At 40.9% G+C, this 15,512-nt stretch overlaps 4 protein-coding genes and 1 long non-coding RNA gene across 6 annotated transcripts; 2 read left to right on the top strand and 3 right to left on the bottom strand.

The window, feature by feature from the left end:
• Positions 1 to 1,204: 1,204 nt before the first annotated feature.
• Positions 1,205 to 2,578, bottom strand: LOC124327473. The gene is made up of 4 exons (XR_006916161.1): positions 2,539 to 2,578; positions 2,294 to 2,400; positions 1,476 to 2,130; positions 1,205 to 1,406 (listed from the first exon to the last, which is right to left on the bottom strand). It is a non-coding gene; the product is annotated as an uncharacterized LOC124327473 (long non-coding RNA).
• Positions 2,579 to 4,863: 2,285 nt separating this feature from the next.
• LOC124311383 (leucine-rich repeat-containing protein 57-like) lies at positions 4,864 to 7,304 on the top strand. Its single transcript, XM_046775859.1, has 8 exons — positions 4,864 to 5,018; positions 5,079 to 5,232; positions 5,294 to 5,452; positions 5,509 to 5,980; positions 6,046 to 6,181; positions 6,235 to 6,358; positions 6,428 to 6,572; positions 6,640 to 7,304. The coding sequence occupies exons 4-8, from the start codon at positions 5,897 to 5,899 to the stop codon at positions 6,859 to 6,861; spliced, it is 711 nt and encodes a 236-aa protein (XP_046631815.1). The 5' UTR covers positions 4,864 to 5,018; positions 5,079 to 5,232; positions 5,294 to 5,452; positions 5,509 to 5,896; the 3' UTR covers positions 6,862 to 7,304.
• Positions 7,001 to 11,074, bottom strand: LOC124311363 (BTB/POZ domain-containing protein 7-like). 2 transcript variants are annotated; one of them, XM_046775825.1, is made up of 6 exons: positions 10,609 to 11,074; positions 9,667 to 10,517; positions 9,329 to 9,600; positions 8,360 to 9,257; positions 7,821 to 8,301; positions 7,001 to 7,756 (listed from the first exon to the last, which is right to left on the bottom strand). In XM_046775825.1, the coding sequence occupies exons 1-6, from the start codon at positions 10,755 to 10,757 to the stop codon at positions 7,471 to 7,473; spliced, it is 2,937 nt and encodes a 978-aa protein (XP_046631781.1). In that variant the 5' UTR covers positions 10,758 to 11,074; the 3' UTR covers positions 7,001 to 7,470. The 2 variants fall into 2 exon arrangements, with proteins under 2 accessions (XP_046631781.1, XP_046631791.1); XM_046775835.1 differs by having other exon boundaries at positions 7,821 to 8,295.
• A 299-nt stretch (positions 11,075 to 11,373) lies between these two features.
• On the top strand, positions 11,374 to 12,469 carry LOC124311393 (N-alpha-acetyltransferase 20-like). The gene is made up of 6 exons (XM_046775870.1): positions 11,374 to 11,624; positions 11,708 to 11,732; positions 11,812 to 11,902; positions 11,970 to 12,099; positions 12,155 to 12,291; positions 12,363 to 12,469. The coding sequence occupies exons 1-6, from the start codon at positions 11,572 to 11,574 to the stop codon at positions 12,446 to 12,448; spliced, it is 522 nt and encodes a 173-aa protein (XP_046631826.1). The 5' UTR covers positions 11,374 to 11,571; the 3' UTR covers positions 12,449 to 12,469.
• An 86-nt stretch (positions 12,470 to 12,555) lies between these two features.
• On the bottom strand, positions 12,556 to 15,439 carry LOC124311372 (RNA polymerase II degradation factor 1-like). Its single transcript, XM_046775847.1, has 3 exons — positions 14,623 to 15,439; positions 12,880 to 14,318; positions 12,556 to 12,822 (listed from the first exon to the last, which is right to left on the bottom strand). Exons 1-3 carry the CDS (start codon positions 15,335 to 15,337, stop codon positions 12,598 to 12,600), a joined length of 2,379 nt encoding a protein of 792 aa, XP_046631803.1. The 5' UTR covers positions 15,338 to 15,439; the 3' UTR covers positions 12,556 to 12,597.
• Positions 15,440 to 15,512: the final 73 nt, after the last annotated feature.

Here is a 15,512-nt window from a genome sequence, read left to right as displayed (position 1 = left end):
AATTGATTCAACACTAACGGATACATTGCACACGTTCCTACTGGAACCTTCATTTTATCTTGTTTTGAAAACATTTGTGCATCATTATGGAGAAATGAATTAAAATGATCCCATTTGTGCGTGACTATTTAGGTGGCGAAAGAGGAGACCGAAATAATGGAACCTGTGCTATTTCGATTTTTACTCAACGAAGATTTAAGTAAATGGCTCTCCATCATGCATCATGTGCCAAACAAATGACTACTGTTCGCTATTACTTGCCGAAAAAGAGAGCAGACCACATCATACGCAGCAACAACAATGCCTACACTCTACTCCATGTGGCGACATTTCTGGCTATAGATATCTTGGAATAGAAGAACTACTCCTCAATCACGAAAAGGTGGACGTCAATTGCTTGGACAACCGCGGGCGAAACGCGCTGGATTGCGCAAAGAACAACAAACATGGACAAAGAGAGGGAATTGCTAATCGATTTAAAGAAAATGGCGTCATGGGAACCAAAACAAAATGTATATGTCTAGATGAATGCTTTCATTCATAGGGGGAATAGAACTACTTCGAAATCGCATTTTTAAATATGGTTTTGTCCTAAAATTAAGTAGTCTATCGCTTGTGTACAGCGTTACAGAATAATTCCTAGGGTTTATACTAGTGGGTAAGCTAAACAACTGACCTGAACAAAGGCAGCTGCGGTGTGTTGTGTCTGGATCAATTTCCGCATGGACATCATCCGACAGCAGGAGCAGTGGCCATAATTCGGAGGTGACGGGAGGTGAGCTGAAGACGCCGGAAGAATATTTCCTGGATTGAATTGTTTTTGTTATTATTAGTGAAATCTGAAATGTACAATTGAAAGTCTTGGTGAACTTGAAAGAACTTTGTGCACACACAACTTACACAATGTCGAGGATTAACCAGTAACCGCCAGATGTAGACACGCAGCAACGCCAGGCTCCAACACCAGGATTCTCTGAAACAAGACAATAACAACATGTTAATGTTAGACTGTAGGCTACAAGCAATACAATTTTAAACGATTGTCATAGTATCCTCAAAGTCATCAGTCCAAGTATGTGGTAGTTATCACATTTTCAAGAAATACGACCACAGAATGAGATTCAATCTTCCAGCTGATTATGTTGGTGACATGGGTGTAAAGAGCTGACACGAATGGGTCAATCAGGAAAACAACCTACGAGAGAGAAAATTTAGCACTACCACAAATTAAAACTCACATTTAGAAGAAAATACAATCGTCAAGTGATTTCCTTGTTGACAGATGTTGCAGTAGAAAGTCATCCATACAGGGTGACTGGCCATCAAACACTAGTTGTAGGGCACTGACGGAATTAGAAACTTGTAGTTACATAAAAAACAGTTGATTTCACTTCCATATCATCGGCCTGGAAATAGAATTTCTTTTGTTATCATGAATTCTTAACTAGCCGACCAAAGTTGTAAATAGAACATACCAGCAGGATAGCCTTGGACCAAAATTCACAACTGTAATTCCTCGAGTTGAATCCCATCTGGCCTGTAGCACTACAGTAATAATCCAGTCTTCGTGGTGAACCGATGAGCAATTTTTAATCACTATCCAAACATCATGAAAAAGACATTATAGTTAATAATACAATAATCACCAACCAACTTATCTGAATTGCTTAACTTAAATCGTGAACTATCATCGTTGCAGAAAGATGTCACATGATATCGTTACTGCACTGCTGCACATGGTGAAATGGATTGATCTGATCTAGTCTAGGGCCCACACATTCTGAAAAAATAAGTTGAGATTAATGTAATTTATCATTTATCATTCAAAACACAACAATAGCTGATTGAAGCTGTGGTGAAGCATTCAACATTCATAGCCTTCGTCTCGTCTCTCGATACACAACTTAACACAACAAGATATCTTCCAATGCTCCATAACTAACGCAAATGCTGGGACCGCTCACCGTATGCTGCATGCTGACTGACTGCTCACATTTTTTTTTGGCGGGTAAATGGAGGAAGAAGGAGGAGCCATAGTGGCCACAGGCTAAGTTGGCAATGCTGCCATGTTGCCAAACCGAATTAAATACCGAAGCGAAATTAAGCGGCAAAGACGAGATTTTTAAAAATCTGGAAGAAAAGAAACAATAAAAATGAAATTCTGAAAATGATTACATTAATACCGCTAATACATCAACTCTTGCTATGATATGTCTGCCATGACTTCGACACGGGGTAAAAAACAATAGATCAATAATTAAAAGTACAATTTTGTAGAACAATTTGCACTAACACGCATATTCCCGGGCACGTTTCGCAATGTTCGTTGATGATTGCTGAAGGTACAGTTGTTGTTGATGATGATGTCCAATCATTTCCATTATCAAAACGTCAAAATATCTAAAAACCAACAAATACAAAGTAAAAAGAAGAGATGAATATTCAATTGTGTTGCTGATTTTAGTTAACGGGAAATAAATGCAGTCAACGTTTTTGCAAACCCACCTAAAAAACAAAATTCTTAGTTGGCGAACTTACCGCTATAGGCGCCCTTGTCGTTTTCCAGACATGTCCAGACCCGGGAACATTTGAATCCCAACCGGAATTCTGAAAACCTTTATTTCAAAATGCAATTAAAAGTTTAAAATAAATTGCAATTAATTCAAAACTAATTGAACAATGTGCGTTAGACCTTAAAGTATGATTACAAATCAATACAAAAAGTTAAATAGCATAAACATAATTAGAAATCTAATTAAAACAGTGGAATTGGACGGTGCGAAAAGGGATTCCCCTGGCAAGTCTATAAAGGCAACCCCAACAGCAATAGTTAACATCGCAGTTTTCACTAGCAAACAAACTAACAAACACTGGTGAAAATGATCGAAACTTTTGTAGTCACTATATTGGCTATTTTAGCTTATGTCTGCTTGGATATAGGCAGGAATATCTATACGGATTTTATCAGTCGACTGACCGAATCACAAACTCGGCTTTCAGCTGTTAACCTGAATAAGATTAAACCGGACGATTTTTGCACAACTAAACCTGTAATTGATGATGGATTAATAACTACCAGCGAAGATAAATTGAACCAACTAACTATTCTTCGTTTTATGGCAAAAGTAATAGAAGAAAACAACCAGATTTTATTAGAAAAAGAACGCTTAACAAATCAGGTTAGTCTACTTCAATCCCAACTAACAGACTCCAACTCAAAGCTGCGACAGTATCAAAACGTACACGACGAATTGGCAACTACCAAAAGCGAACTCGAAGAAACGAAACGTGAAATGACTGACATTACTGTTGAGAAAAATCTCCGCTTGACCAATGATGATTTGCGACTAAGCCGAGAATTGGAATATAGGCCTACCAATCGGGGGGAATTGGAAAATCTCCAGGTTTGCCTTGAACAATTGGACAAGGTGAATGTAGATTTGGCCGTGGCTAAAAATGAGATTGAGTCAAAGAATAAAACCATTTCTGATCTTGAAACGGAGAATCTCCGTTTGGCCGAAAATGTTTCACAGATGCTGCGTAAAATGGAAGATATCGAGCGTCTTCATCTATCCAACCAGGCAGAACTGGAAAAAATACGAGTATCCCGAGAACACATATCCCTTTTTTCTGAACAACAATTGGACAAGTTGCACAAAGTCTTGGACGCAAATTCACGTGATCTTCAGTCAAAGAATAAAATTATTTCTGAACTGCAAACGGAAAATCTCCGTTTAGCCGAAAATAATTCACAGTTGAGGCGACAATTGGAACATAGCGAAAATCTTCTTGTATCCAGTATGATGTCATTGGAAGAGTTACGAGTACTCAGCAGAACTGAACAACCATTGGACAAGGTACGCGAAGACTTGGCTGTGGCTAAAAGTGAGCTAGAGTCAAAGAATAAAATCATTACTGAACTTGAAACGGAAAATCTCCGTTTGACCGAAAATGCTCTCTCGAAATGGGGTTCGTGAAAAAGGCGACAATGGCTTGTCGATTGCACGATACACAATTGCGAAAAAGACGACCAATTTGTGGTTTAAAATCCTACATTTTTCTATTGATTCTTGGTTGATTTTTTGTTGAATATTATGCGATAAATGGTAAAAAGCGGTAAAAAGATAAAAATAACCCTCGTAATAAAAAAAAACAATTATTATAAAGATTATAAACCTCGATAAAGATGAAAGCGCAAATTAATAATTAATTATGTGACTGTGGCTGTGATCTGGATGCCGCCAAAAAGGTTTTCGCGTGCTGATTCTCACGGCCTGGACTACTCTGCTGATTGACCAAATGATGTAGAGCTTCTTAACTCTAGAGTATTCCAATGCTGCGCAATAGAAACATTAGTAGCTAAATAATATTTTAGAGCTCAACAATTGTAATTTTACCCGCAAAGTATTATTCAAACGATTCAAACCTAACCGTCCGTCACTGCAGTCTTGGCACACGAGTTATTGGACACAGCACCTGACAGGGAAAAGCCAAAGAGAAAGTAGCCGCAGTAATAATAGTTGCGTCCGTTACGTATGAATGGATCAGGTGAAAGCATCAAAACAACAAAACCATCGCCATTTAACCACATACAACATTTTAGCAAACAACTTTTAAAAAATGCAACTCACCTAATAATCGAAATTCAAAATGAAAACGTTTGAAATATTTCAATAATAAATTTGTCAAAAAATTCTTATTAAAATAACCACAAGAGTTGTATTAAATATTAAGCCTCTGGCATCCCGCGTTGATTGAAGCGAAGAAATAAAACCAGGGGAGTGGATCAAATCCCGCTCGGAAATTGGAGGGGGGGGGGCGGGGGTTTCTCATGTGACTTATTTTATCCTTTGTTTCGACAATCATCATCTGCTTTGCTCACATAACCATTCATCCGGCATTCGTGCTCATTCTTAGATTGTTTGTCTTAGTCGTCAGTCGCCTCATTTTCTCGTCTGAATCAAAAGGAAAATGTCGAGCACGTCAGTCAGCGATTTGGTTAAATTATTTGGCCCACGGTTTGTCTACACATTTTCTGTAATTGTTTTCCAATTTTAAAATTGCATTTTCTTGAATAGAGCAAAATTAAGTCGAAATGTCTCCTCGGTAAACGACGAATCTAAAGAAGATTGGAAAATTCGATTCGATAAGGAACGTGAAAATGCCATTCGTGCTGAAGCAGATCTCAGTAGGCGAAGATCATCTGGAAGATTTTCCAGTCAAATCGAACAAGTAATGAATCACCATTTATAATGCATATGTGTCATTTTCAATTGTTTGATGTAATTTTTAGATTAACCAGCAACACGAGGCTATGGATGAATCCAATCCAACTGGTGTCAGTTTCACTGCGGTCGATCCCGTATCACATCCTGCATCCTCCACCACTTCCCTTGAACAAGCCGATTGGGAATCTGAACGCGATGGCCTTTATCAGCTGCTGAAAAATAAGGTTAGTTCGATATAATCACTTGTGTTACACACATTTACACGTTTCAACTGATTTAGGATGCAGAAATCAACGAATTACATCAACTTGTAGAGAAACTCAAGAAACAGACAATGGAACAGGAGGAAACAATCGGTGCCGTTTGGGAGCTCGCACTGAATCAATCCACATCTTCTTAAATGTTCATTTCTACAGTTTTAAAATTTTGTCATAGTCAATATCTTGCCAATTTTTATCATCCCTTTCATCCTGAAGAAGAAATACAATCCGATAATATTAAAAAATGAAAAGCTAAATTTAAAATAACAGTAGAGGCTTCGTAGCAGACGAATATATTATGCCGTTGCTCGGAAACTGGGCTGTGTCAACTTGTTATTATCGATGAATTTGTTGTCAAAAGAAAAATAAATCTTGGTCGTAACTTGGCTCTAATCGGAAGATTAGAAAATGGGAAACTCGGGTCTGAAGCAACATTTGGAAAATTCGAGTAAAACTGGCGTGTTTCAACTCAAAGACGCCAATCTATCGGAGGTAAATTCTGACAGCTTGTTGACATACCAAAGAATCATAATGTTAATTACATTTTTCATGCACAGTTACCCCCAGAACTACTTCAAATTGCTCAGACACTGAGAACTCTTGATTTGTCTGGAAACAAGATAGAGCAGTTACCATCCAAAATCAGCTCGTTCAACATGTTGAAACACCTTACCCTCAACAAAAACCGACTTGGTATCAATTTTCCCCATCATTGTGCGTCATAAAACTAACTGAATCTATTACAGGAATTATCCCTTCCGAACTGGGGCAGCTCACCAAACTTGAAACACTTATTTTGAGCTCCAACAGACTAACCAGCATTCCACCTACCTTGTCGAAATTAAGAAACTTGAAACTAGTCAATTTAAGGTATTCAATTTTAATATTGTTAACCCTATCAATTCGAATAATGAATAAATTTCCATTTTGACTAAACAGTGACAACCGTTTGACCACATTTCCCCTGGAATTCTGTGATATGAAGCATTTGGATGTGCTCGACCTATCGATGAACAAAATGACAGAAGTTCCTGCGGGAGTGGGCAAATTGCAAGTTGTGGAGCTGAACCTCAACCAAAACCAAGTACAACGTTGGCCCTTGCATTTCTATCACCATTAATATAATAATTGTGATTTTATATTTTTAACAGATCCAGTTGCTTTCTGACGAATTAGCCGAGTGTCAGCGATTGAAAACCTTACGCCTTGAAGAGAACTGCCTGCAGATGATTTCCGCAACCATCCTGAAAGAATCATCCATTTCCTTGTTGGCTGTCGACGGCAATTTATTCGACAGCAAGGATTTAATGAAAGCCGATGGCTACACCCAGTACATGGAACGCTACACGGCGACCAAGAAAAAGATGTACTAAAAATTATAATTATGTTTTATGTTCTTTAATAAAAGTATTTGTTGTAAAACGCCGAGGTTGCTGCGAAATCATCGAAAAAGCAGACCAATTATATTCTTGACTATCTCACCCTATTTTGTGCTTAACACGTTTTTGTGTATAGTTTTTGTCAACGTTTATTACAAAATCATGTGATGATGGCGCAGGAAAAGAGTGATGAAATGATGCTGCCGGGCGGGGAGATCTTCATCTGTAACATATCGGAATGGGATAGAAATAGAAATAGTGAGACTATGAGAAAAAAGATTCACACAAGACCAAACGTAGACAATTTCGATGTGTCAAAAAAAAAAAGATGTACGGCAGATAAGAGACTCGTAAAAAAATTGCAATCTCACCAAAAAAAGAAATAACCATTTAGTCCCCACCAAAACAACAGAGAACGAAACAAATGTCAACAATAAAGAGAGAAGAAAGAATAAACAAACCACAAAAGGAGAAATTTCACAACACCAAAAAATCCATCAGATCTTTTTTTTTGTTTCTAAAGAAAAAGATAAACAAATCGATATTTTTTACATAATCAACAGCAGCCATGATTGTACAAAAAAAGAGTATTCAGAATATAAATCAGATAAACACTCGGACGTCGGCTGCCCGCCCGGAACGGGATCGCCGTTGGGTCCGAGGTGAGCCAGTGGATGCCGCAATAGCTGCAGCAGCTCCCCCGAGTGTAGCTGCCGATGGCCTTTCGGCTTGTTGTTCGGCCCAATCGTCGTCTGAGCGAAATGTAGACATGCGGATGGGGTTTGAGGCTGGAGGAGCCATCGAGGGATTTGATGATCGGACGATAGACCATTCGACGCTACTCAAACGGGAGATACTCGCACCGTCACCTAAATCCAATTGTAGTTCCCTGTGGGGAATAAAAATAAAGATTTTAATCGTCTTTTGACTGGAAATTAAAACATTTTTCCTACCTGTAGGGTTCAGGAGGCTGGAGAGAGGGTACGAATTGGGGTAGAGGGTTGATAGACAAGGCCGCAATATCTGGAATAAATTCCGACAGCTGCGACTGATGAAGCTGATGGTCATCGTCGTCAAAGTCCAAGGCCGGCTCAGACTTTTGAAAAGGTTTGGGTCGAGAGGTCATCCTCTTTGGCGGAACTGGAACGCGTACCGAGCTGGACTTTCTAGGCTCCCAAATAAGCGCAGACGTCGCCTGGATCTGCTGCTGCTGCTGAGATTCATCCGCCTCTTCGGCAAACTGGTAGGCAGCCGATTCCAGCTCTTCAGCGATCGAGTCGGGCAAGTTGAATTCCCGCACAACTCGTAAACGAATCTGCCGATTAATGTCCCGTCGCGACGCCAACTGAAGTGAATACGCCCGCTGAGCTAATGGCGATAATCGAAGTTTCCTCTCACGACGGATCATCGCTTGCAGCGTCTCAGAATCTGGAACTTTGAATTTAATTTTTAAGTTAATAGTCCAGATAATAAAAGATGATTTGATTTTTACCTGGAACAGCTCCAGTGACGACATCCAAGTCACTGGTGGCGCTGGAAGAGGAAGTGGCCATTTGACTGGAAGCTTCCAATCCAGCTGGAGCGTCGTCAATCATGTACAACGTGTCGGGAATGTGTGACGACATGCGGACCATCCTGTGCCGGACGAGTTCCATTTCCTGGACGAGCTGGTCGGCCAAAAGACTTTTGGTTTCTTCAAAGTAAGGCATAAATAGGCGTGGCTTGACGTAGAGGCCGGTGTGGTGGTGGTGTTTGGCAGTGTGGTGGTGATGGTGATGGTGGTGGCCTCGGATCCAAGCGGACAAAGCACCTCGTCCACCACCCGGCCCACCTCCTACAGACAATTTGTGGCTATTGTCACCGCCAATCATGTGGCTGGGCGGTGTCGATACCAATCCCCGTCTAATAGCCTGGGCAAGACTTTCGTGACTGGGCGGTAGGACGTGGTCCACTCGAACGTGCGGCAGCAACTCGGATAGAATGTCCCTCAACTCCACATCGTTCAAATCCCGTCGTCTGACACCTTTACGGGCAACAGAATGGGCCGTTTGGCTCACAATGTTGGGCTCACGATCTTCCATCCGCCGAACCAATTGATGTTCACCCCAACGAAGAACTGCTTGCAACACTTCCAGCTCGCTGGCCTGGAGGAAATCGCTCTGAAGAGCTTCAATCAGGTGACTCTTGTCCAGTTCGAGCAACACTGGAGCCTGGGCGATGGGACTAAACTCTTCACGGAGTAACTGGAGAGCCTGCCGACGGACCCAAGGCGATCCGTGTGGTAATTCTGACCACCTAAGCACTTGAGGTAGGTTATCTAGTGACAGATTGTCAACAATCACATCTTCGCAGCCTTGAGACAAAATGTCCAACTCTAAGAAACGACCAATCTGTAAAATAGTCGGAATAAATTTAAAAATCCATTTCTTTTTGGGTTATTTGATTATTATGGGCATTTTACCTGATACAGTTCAGTAGCTTCTTCGAAAAGGGTTGGAGGTGCCGGACGAGGGACTGGTAATCCAGTCGTAGTGGCTGCCGGAAGGCCACCAGAAGCTCCGCTGGTTGAATTTGGAGTTTCTTCCGTTGTGCTGCTGCTGCTGGATTCATTGCATCCGCTCCGGACGATGCAATTCATGTCGACCGTGTCCAGGTAAAGGGCTTGCATCAATACATGAGCATAGCGTCGGGGTATGACTGATTCGTCGAGAATGATTCGAGTGGGAGTCACGGCTATCAAATAATCCAATCATGATAATGTGAATTTAAAAAGAAAGTAGTTTAGAATTAAAATGTTACCATTTTCTGTTGTCCTGCAGCGACGTTGGATGAGACTGCGGAAAAAAGGCGAACGGGCGCTGAGAATGGCCCGGTGGCATCGCATTTCCATCCGCGGATAAAAGCCATAATCCGAAGAGGATGAACCAATGTTGCCCGTTGTGCTGCTGCCCAGGGACGAGTTGGAGCAATGAGGTTTCCCCGTGGCAAGGGCGAAATCTTGGCCGGAAGCAAAGACTAAAACGGCGTCGGCCAAATCGCCGGTATCCATCAGATAGCGAAGGTCGTGCTCCAATTGGTTGGGCGTGCCGAATTCCTGGCCCAGGCGGATCAGGACGTCCAGGTCCGTCTGAGACGTCGTGTCTCCGACACCGTCCAGTAGACAAAAGTCGCCCGTGTAGAGGTAGCGGAGTAAAGCGGCGAAGGTTGGCACGTCGATCCCGCGTGATTGAAGCAAAGAGTCGACGTGAACTTGAGCGCCGTGAACCGTTCGCGTGTTGTTGCCACTCGCTCCGCTGGCCAGCAGCTCGCGGAAGTAGGAACATCTCGAACTGAGAATGGCTCGATGGACTGGGAAACAGGCGCCCTGGAAAATGAGCGTCACATCGCTGGCGTATTTGTAGTCGAACAAGTCCGACAAATCTTGTTTGTGCGTTGAGGCCGGTGGACGGGCCAAATCGGCTTGGACGGACAAATCCTTGAGCGCTGCCGTCGCTTCGTACTCTTCCACCAGCGTGTTGAGTTCCAATGGGCTCCAATCGGACACGAATTCACGTATCACTTTGCCGTGATCGTACGATTTCGATGTCCTACGTCGACGTATCAGTTTGCGACGTAACGTGGCGAACCCAGTCATCTTTTTCTTCTTTTCTCTGCATTGAAATTGTACAATGTAGTTATTTGTTACAACGACCAACTAAAACTGGGAACCAGTTAAAAAACCAATCACAAATCGAAAAATACCTGACGGATACTCCAACAAGCTGATCGCCAGAGTGCATTGATGAGAATGTTTTGGATGAGTCTGAATTCCTGGCAGATCGGTGGCAAGGAGTTGTGCCAGTAGATGTAACGCATTTTCCATCATGAAACCCCGATGCACTGGCTCCCATTTTCTTATCCAAAACAAAAATAGACGTGAACTTTTCTTCACTGCTGAGACTCTGGACGTTTCCCTCTGACCACTTCTTTTGATTATATGGCTGGTCAGTTGAATGTGTTTTTCAATCGATTTTGACACATTGGCCCGTTTGGTTGGCGAAAACTGAACATGCAAATCTTGAACGTCTTTTTCTTGGAGAATCAACTCAACGAGATTTCTGATCGTCCGACATTTCTCACTTGTTGTAATTCAATTTCACTCTGCGACAATTTACAAGCAACACTGCCACCATCTTGTTTCAACTATTAAGTCTAAAACAGGCTCGCCGACTGCCCTCCACTACAGTTCAAAGCGAGTCTACACTATTGGCTATCTTTTACTAAATCAAGGGAAATGGAAAGTGGAAACGAGAATTCAACCTAAAGAAAACCCACAAATAACTCACAATTTATGATTTTTTAAACTTATTATGAATCTTGACAAGCTTTTCTCGTTAATATTTCATTTTTGGGATAATCAAGTGTTGTTACAAATTATTTTCCACGATTTTACTGTGGTGGAATCTTTCCGTAATTTTGTTTTCTGCTTTCCATTTTCTTTCAATTAGCAATGGCTTTCAGTGGCGAGCGACTCTTACAGTCCAGACGGCGCCTTTTACTTAATGACAGTAGACTCCCCTCTCTTCTTCTTGTTCCCATAAGGCAACGAATTCCTCTCAATTATATGGTTTACGACCTCTAGGGCGAATTCTCCTTCTGGCGAAAGAAGTATATATAAATAATTGTTCTTTGGGGTTTTTTCTTTAAAACCCACTTCACTTAAAAATGACGACACTAAGGCCGTTCACCTGTGATGACATGTTTCGTTTTAATTTCGTGTAAGTCCCTATCAAAAAGTTTTGTAAACAAACTTATTTTTTAAATTATTAATTCGGCTTTCATTTTTATGGTCACCGTTTAGAAATCTAGATCCTCTGACCGAAACGGTAATATCTCTTGCATAAATCATGGCCAACAGCTACAAGACTAATAATGCATATTTTTTCCAACAACTTTTCCATGTAGTACGGGCTCACTTTCTACCTGCAATACATGGCTCATTGGCCGGAATACTTTCAACTGACTGAAGCACCTGGTGGAGAAATCATGGGATACAGTAAATTGATATTCACGTCAAGTGAAAGCCTCTCAATTAATCAAGACTTTTCTCTACATCCGGACAGTTATGGGTAAAGCAGAAGGGCACGCCACCAACTGGCACGGCCATGTTACCGCTTTGAGTGTAGCACCAGACTACAGAAGGCTGGGGCTGGCTGCAAAACTCATGTTTGGATTAGAAGAAATCTCTGAAAAGTAAACCCGATATTATTACTGTAGGATGAATTGAAACTAAATGTCATTTACTCAGGAAACAAGCCTATTTTGTAGACCTGTTTGTCAGGGTGTCTAACACAGTGGCCATCAACATGTACAAAAATTTAGGTTACATCATATACAGAACTGTGTTGGAATATTATTCTGGCTCACCTGATGAAGATGCCTATGGTATGACACCTTACTTTAAACCTTATTTTAAATCAGATTTTGTTACAACTAAATTCTTTTTCCCCCCTTAGACATGAGAAAATCTTTATCAAGAGATGTGGATAAATTATCAGTAGTGCCTCTAACTCATCCAGTCAGACCAGAGGATATTGAATAAAAATACATATTCTTTAAATTATTTGAAAACTTGGTTTATTAGAATAGGAAAGGAAAAAATGGCTTTACTTGAGGGGCAAAAAAAAAGAAAAATAAAACAAAAGGAAATATTTGGAACGTTCTATATGGAAACGAGAGACATGTTTTAAATTAACTTGACAGATTAAACTTTTCGATATCTTCAAAGTGCGAATTCATCACTTTGCACCATTGCTCCTCTTCCTTGTCGCGTTTGTTCTTCTTTTGTCCAGTTCGCTTCTTCAACTTTTTGGGGGTTTCATCGACATCCCCGAAATCATCGAAATCTTCGGTTTCCAAGAGTATTTTTCGTTTGGCTATCCGCAAGTCACGTTTCGAATAGGACTTCCTAGGAGGCTACAAAATAATTATTAATAACTTATACTTGAATAAGGTGAGAACTCAATTTCTTACCTCGTCGAAAACTGTGGGCGGTGTAGGAGGGACAACAACTTTCTTACCAACGGCATTTTCTTCGTTCACGTGATTCTCACCCACTACTTGAATGTACTGCACCAATTTGGTCGACTTTGGTTTGACTGGCTCGAGAGGTCGGATACCACGAATCAAATCACGCGCCACATTTTCATCGATGCGGGCTGGACGATTGATGGACTTTCGTATAGCCTTGGAGAGTTTACGAACGGGCGAAACAGACGAGAAACAATCGGCAACTGTTTCTTGTCTAATGGGTGTAGATTTGACGAGTTTACTTTCAATTACTTTAGTGGAATTGGTCGGCTCGGGCTCTTGTTCAAATCCAAACAGTTTTTGCATTTCCATTTCAACTTGAGAATCACGAGTCATATCGGTAGTTTGTTCTCCTTCGAAATCTCCAGCCAGTACGCCAGAGGTCGACTTTTCATCCAGACACGGTTGGTGCTGGTCAAAATCCATTTCTTCGGGTAGAGTGGTATCGTAAACTGTAGACGAATGATTGGCGATGGGCGAAAAGTTTAAGATGGACACCACGTCTTCCAATTCAGATGTTTTGTCCGGCTGCACCAGGTTGTTGAGTTTTTCGGCGACAGATTTGAGTAGGTTGGTTGTGTTCATTGGCAAATCCTTTTCAATTGGTTTAGATCGGACGGGAGTTTTAGGCTTTTCAATTGGTTTGGATTTGATCGGAGTTTTGGGCTTTTCAGCGAGTGGTACGGCGGTTCTTTGTAAACGTTTGGTCGGTTTGGAGGCTGCTGCTTTGACTCTGCTTGATTTGAAAATATCGTTGTCGTCATTTTTAGGCTTTCTGGTCCTTTTCTTCTTGACAGGTTTGCAGTCGGAAGGATCGCATTCGAATCCGTAAACATCATCAGGTGCCGATTTGAAAGCTTCAGGCTTGGGCTCCGTCTTCCAAACTGGAACTTTCTTGGGTGTCTTTGATGCTGATTTAGGAGACTTGAACTTTGATCCGCTTTTGGGTGACATTAGTTTAGAACTTGGTGATTTCGTGTCGTGTTTAGGAGACTTGAAGGAGAGCATGGAAGAACTGGATGAGACATTGGATTGAATCGATTGTAAGCGAGACGATTGCCGACATGTTCTGGATGAACCACCTGGTAAAATTGTATCTCCAGCCTCTTCCAACCATCTCTCCAATACGGTTTTTCTTTTCGGTTTGTTCTTTGTAGCAGAAGCTGGTGCTGCGTTATTCTTTCTAGTGCTTCTCAGGACAGGAGACTCTGTAACTTGAGATCGAGTCTGACGAACAGGTGTTTCCTTGGAATTAGCATTCTTGGCTGTAGGTTTAGGTGATCTCAGATTGTGGAGCGGCTCGTTCTCAGTGTTCTGTGATGTGTCCATACTCCTCAGCCGCCTAGTTGATCTGGGTGATTCGAATATCTCCATTTCTGAATCTATAAATTATTGTAAAAAATACACAAGTTACTTAAATCAATCCTTTACATTTGAATAGTAAATAAACCCAACTGAAGTAGTGGGTATCAACAATAAACACAAAATAAAACCAATGAGAAGCACACAAGGGCCCAAATAGCTAAGGAACATTGCTAAATAAAGTTTTAACCAGCCTTCAAAATTCTACATTTAAGAAAAAATGTTGCAAATAAAAATTTCTAGAGAAATCACTGAAAGAGCTGTAGCCAAAACTATAGCATTACTTGTAAGAGCCAAATATCAACACTTTTACCATCAACTTACCTAAAGGCAATGTGGATGGGACTTTGTTGGATGAATTTTGGGGTTTCGGCAAATTATCTTCTTTTTCAATATCTGAAAGTTCTTCTTGAATTGGTTGTAGAATTTCTTTAGGCAAGGAAGTCTGGCTAGTCTCTTTAGCTGCTGAGGATTTCTTGGGTTTCAGGACGATATCCTCTTCCTCGTGATCTGATGGTTCTTCTTCTAGTGTTTGCAGGGTTTCTTTGAGTGAGTGAGTCTTGCTGGCTTCTGAGGAACGCTGGCATGAATCTGCAGACTCTTTGGCCGCTTTTCTTGAAGGTTGTGGTAATTTTCTTGCATTGCTCAGATTTTCTCCAACATTTACTGTTTCTTCAACTTCATCAACTCCAGAAATTTTGGCTTTCTTTAAAGAATTTTTCGTCCTGCTTTTTGTTTGGTTCTCGGTAGAATTCAATGTGACATCAACCTTTCCTTTACTTCTGGTTTGTCGTCCAACTTGTGGCTTTGTAATTGCTTGTTCTTTTTCATATTCTGTGTCCTTATCTGAAGCATTACCCATATTTTTTAATGGAGTATTTACCAAGTTTTTGTTAGTCAAGTCTTTAAGAGCGATTTTGTTTTTCTGGATATGATTTTTGTTCGAACGTGGTTCAGGAGATTCTGAACCATGCCTTTTGTTCTCGGATTCTTGAACAAAGGTCCGAATTCTCGGGCTTTTCAGTCTTTGCGAACTCATCCTTCAATTTTTTTTCGTTTGATGCTAATTTGAATAATTTTCTAACACCAAACAAAAAACACCAAACAGTTTTTTTCTCTTTTTCGTTCACAATAATGGCGCGCAACGGTTACTCCTGGTGGCAGTTTTGTGCAATAATGCTTGAAAAATAAAACACTTTTTTGTATATTTTAAT

Source organism: Daphnia pulicaria, chromosome 1 (genome assembly GCF_021234035.1).
Source record: "Daphnia pulicaria isolate SC F1-1A chromosome 1, SC_F0-13Bv2, whole genome shotgun sequence".
Classification (NCBI taxonomy): domain Eukaryota; kingdom Metazoa; phylum Arthropoda; class Branchiopoda; order Diplostraca; family Daphniidae; genus Daphnia; species Daphnia pulicaria.
This window is presented reverse-complemented; position numbering and strand designations above follow the sequence as displayed.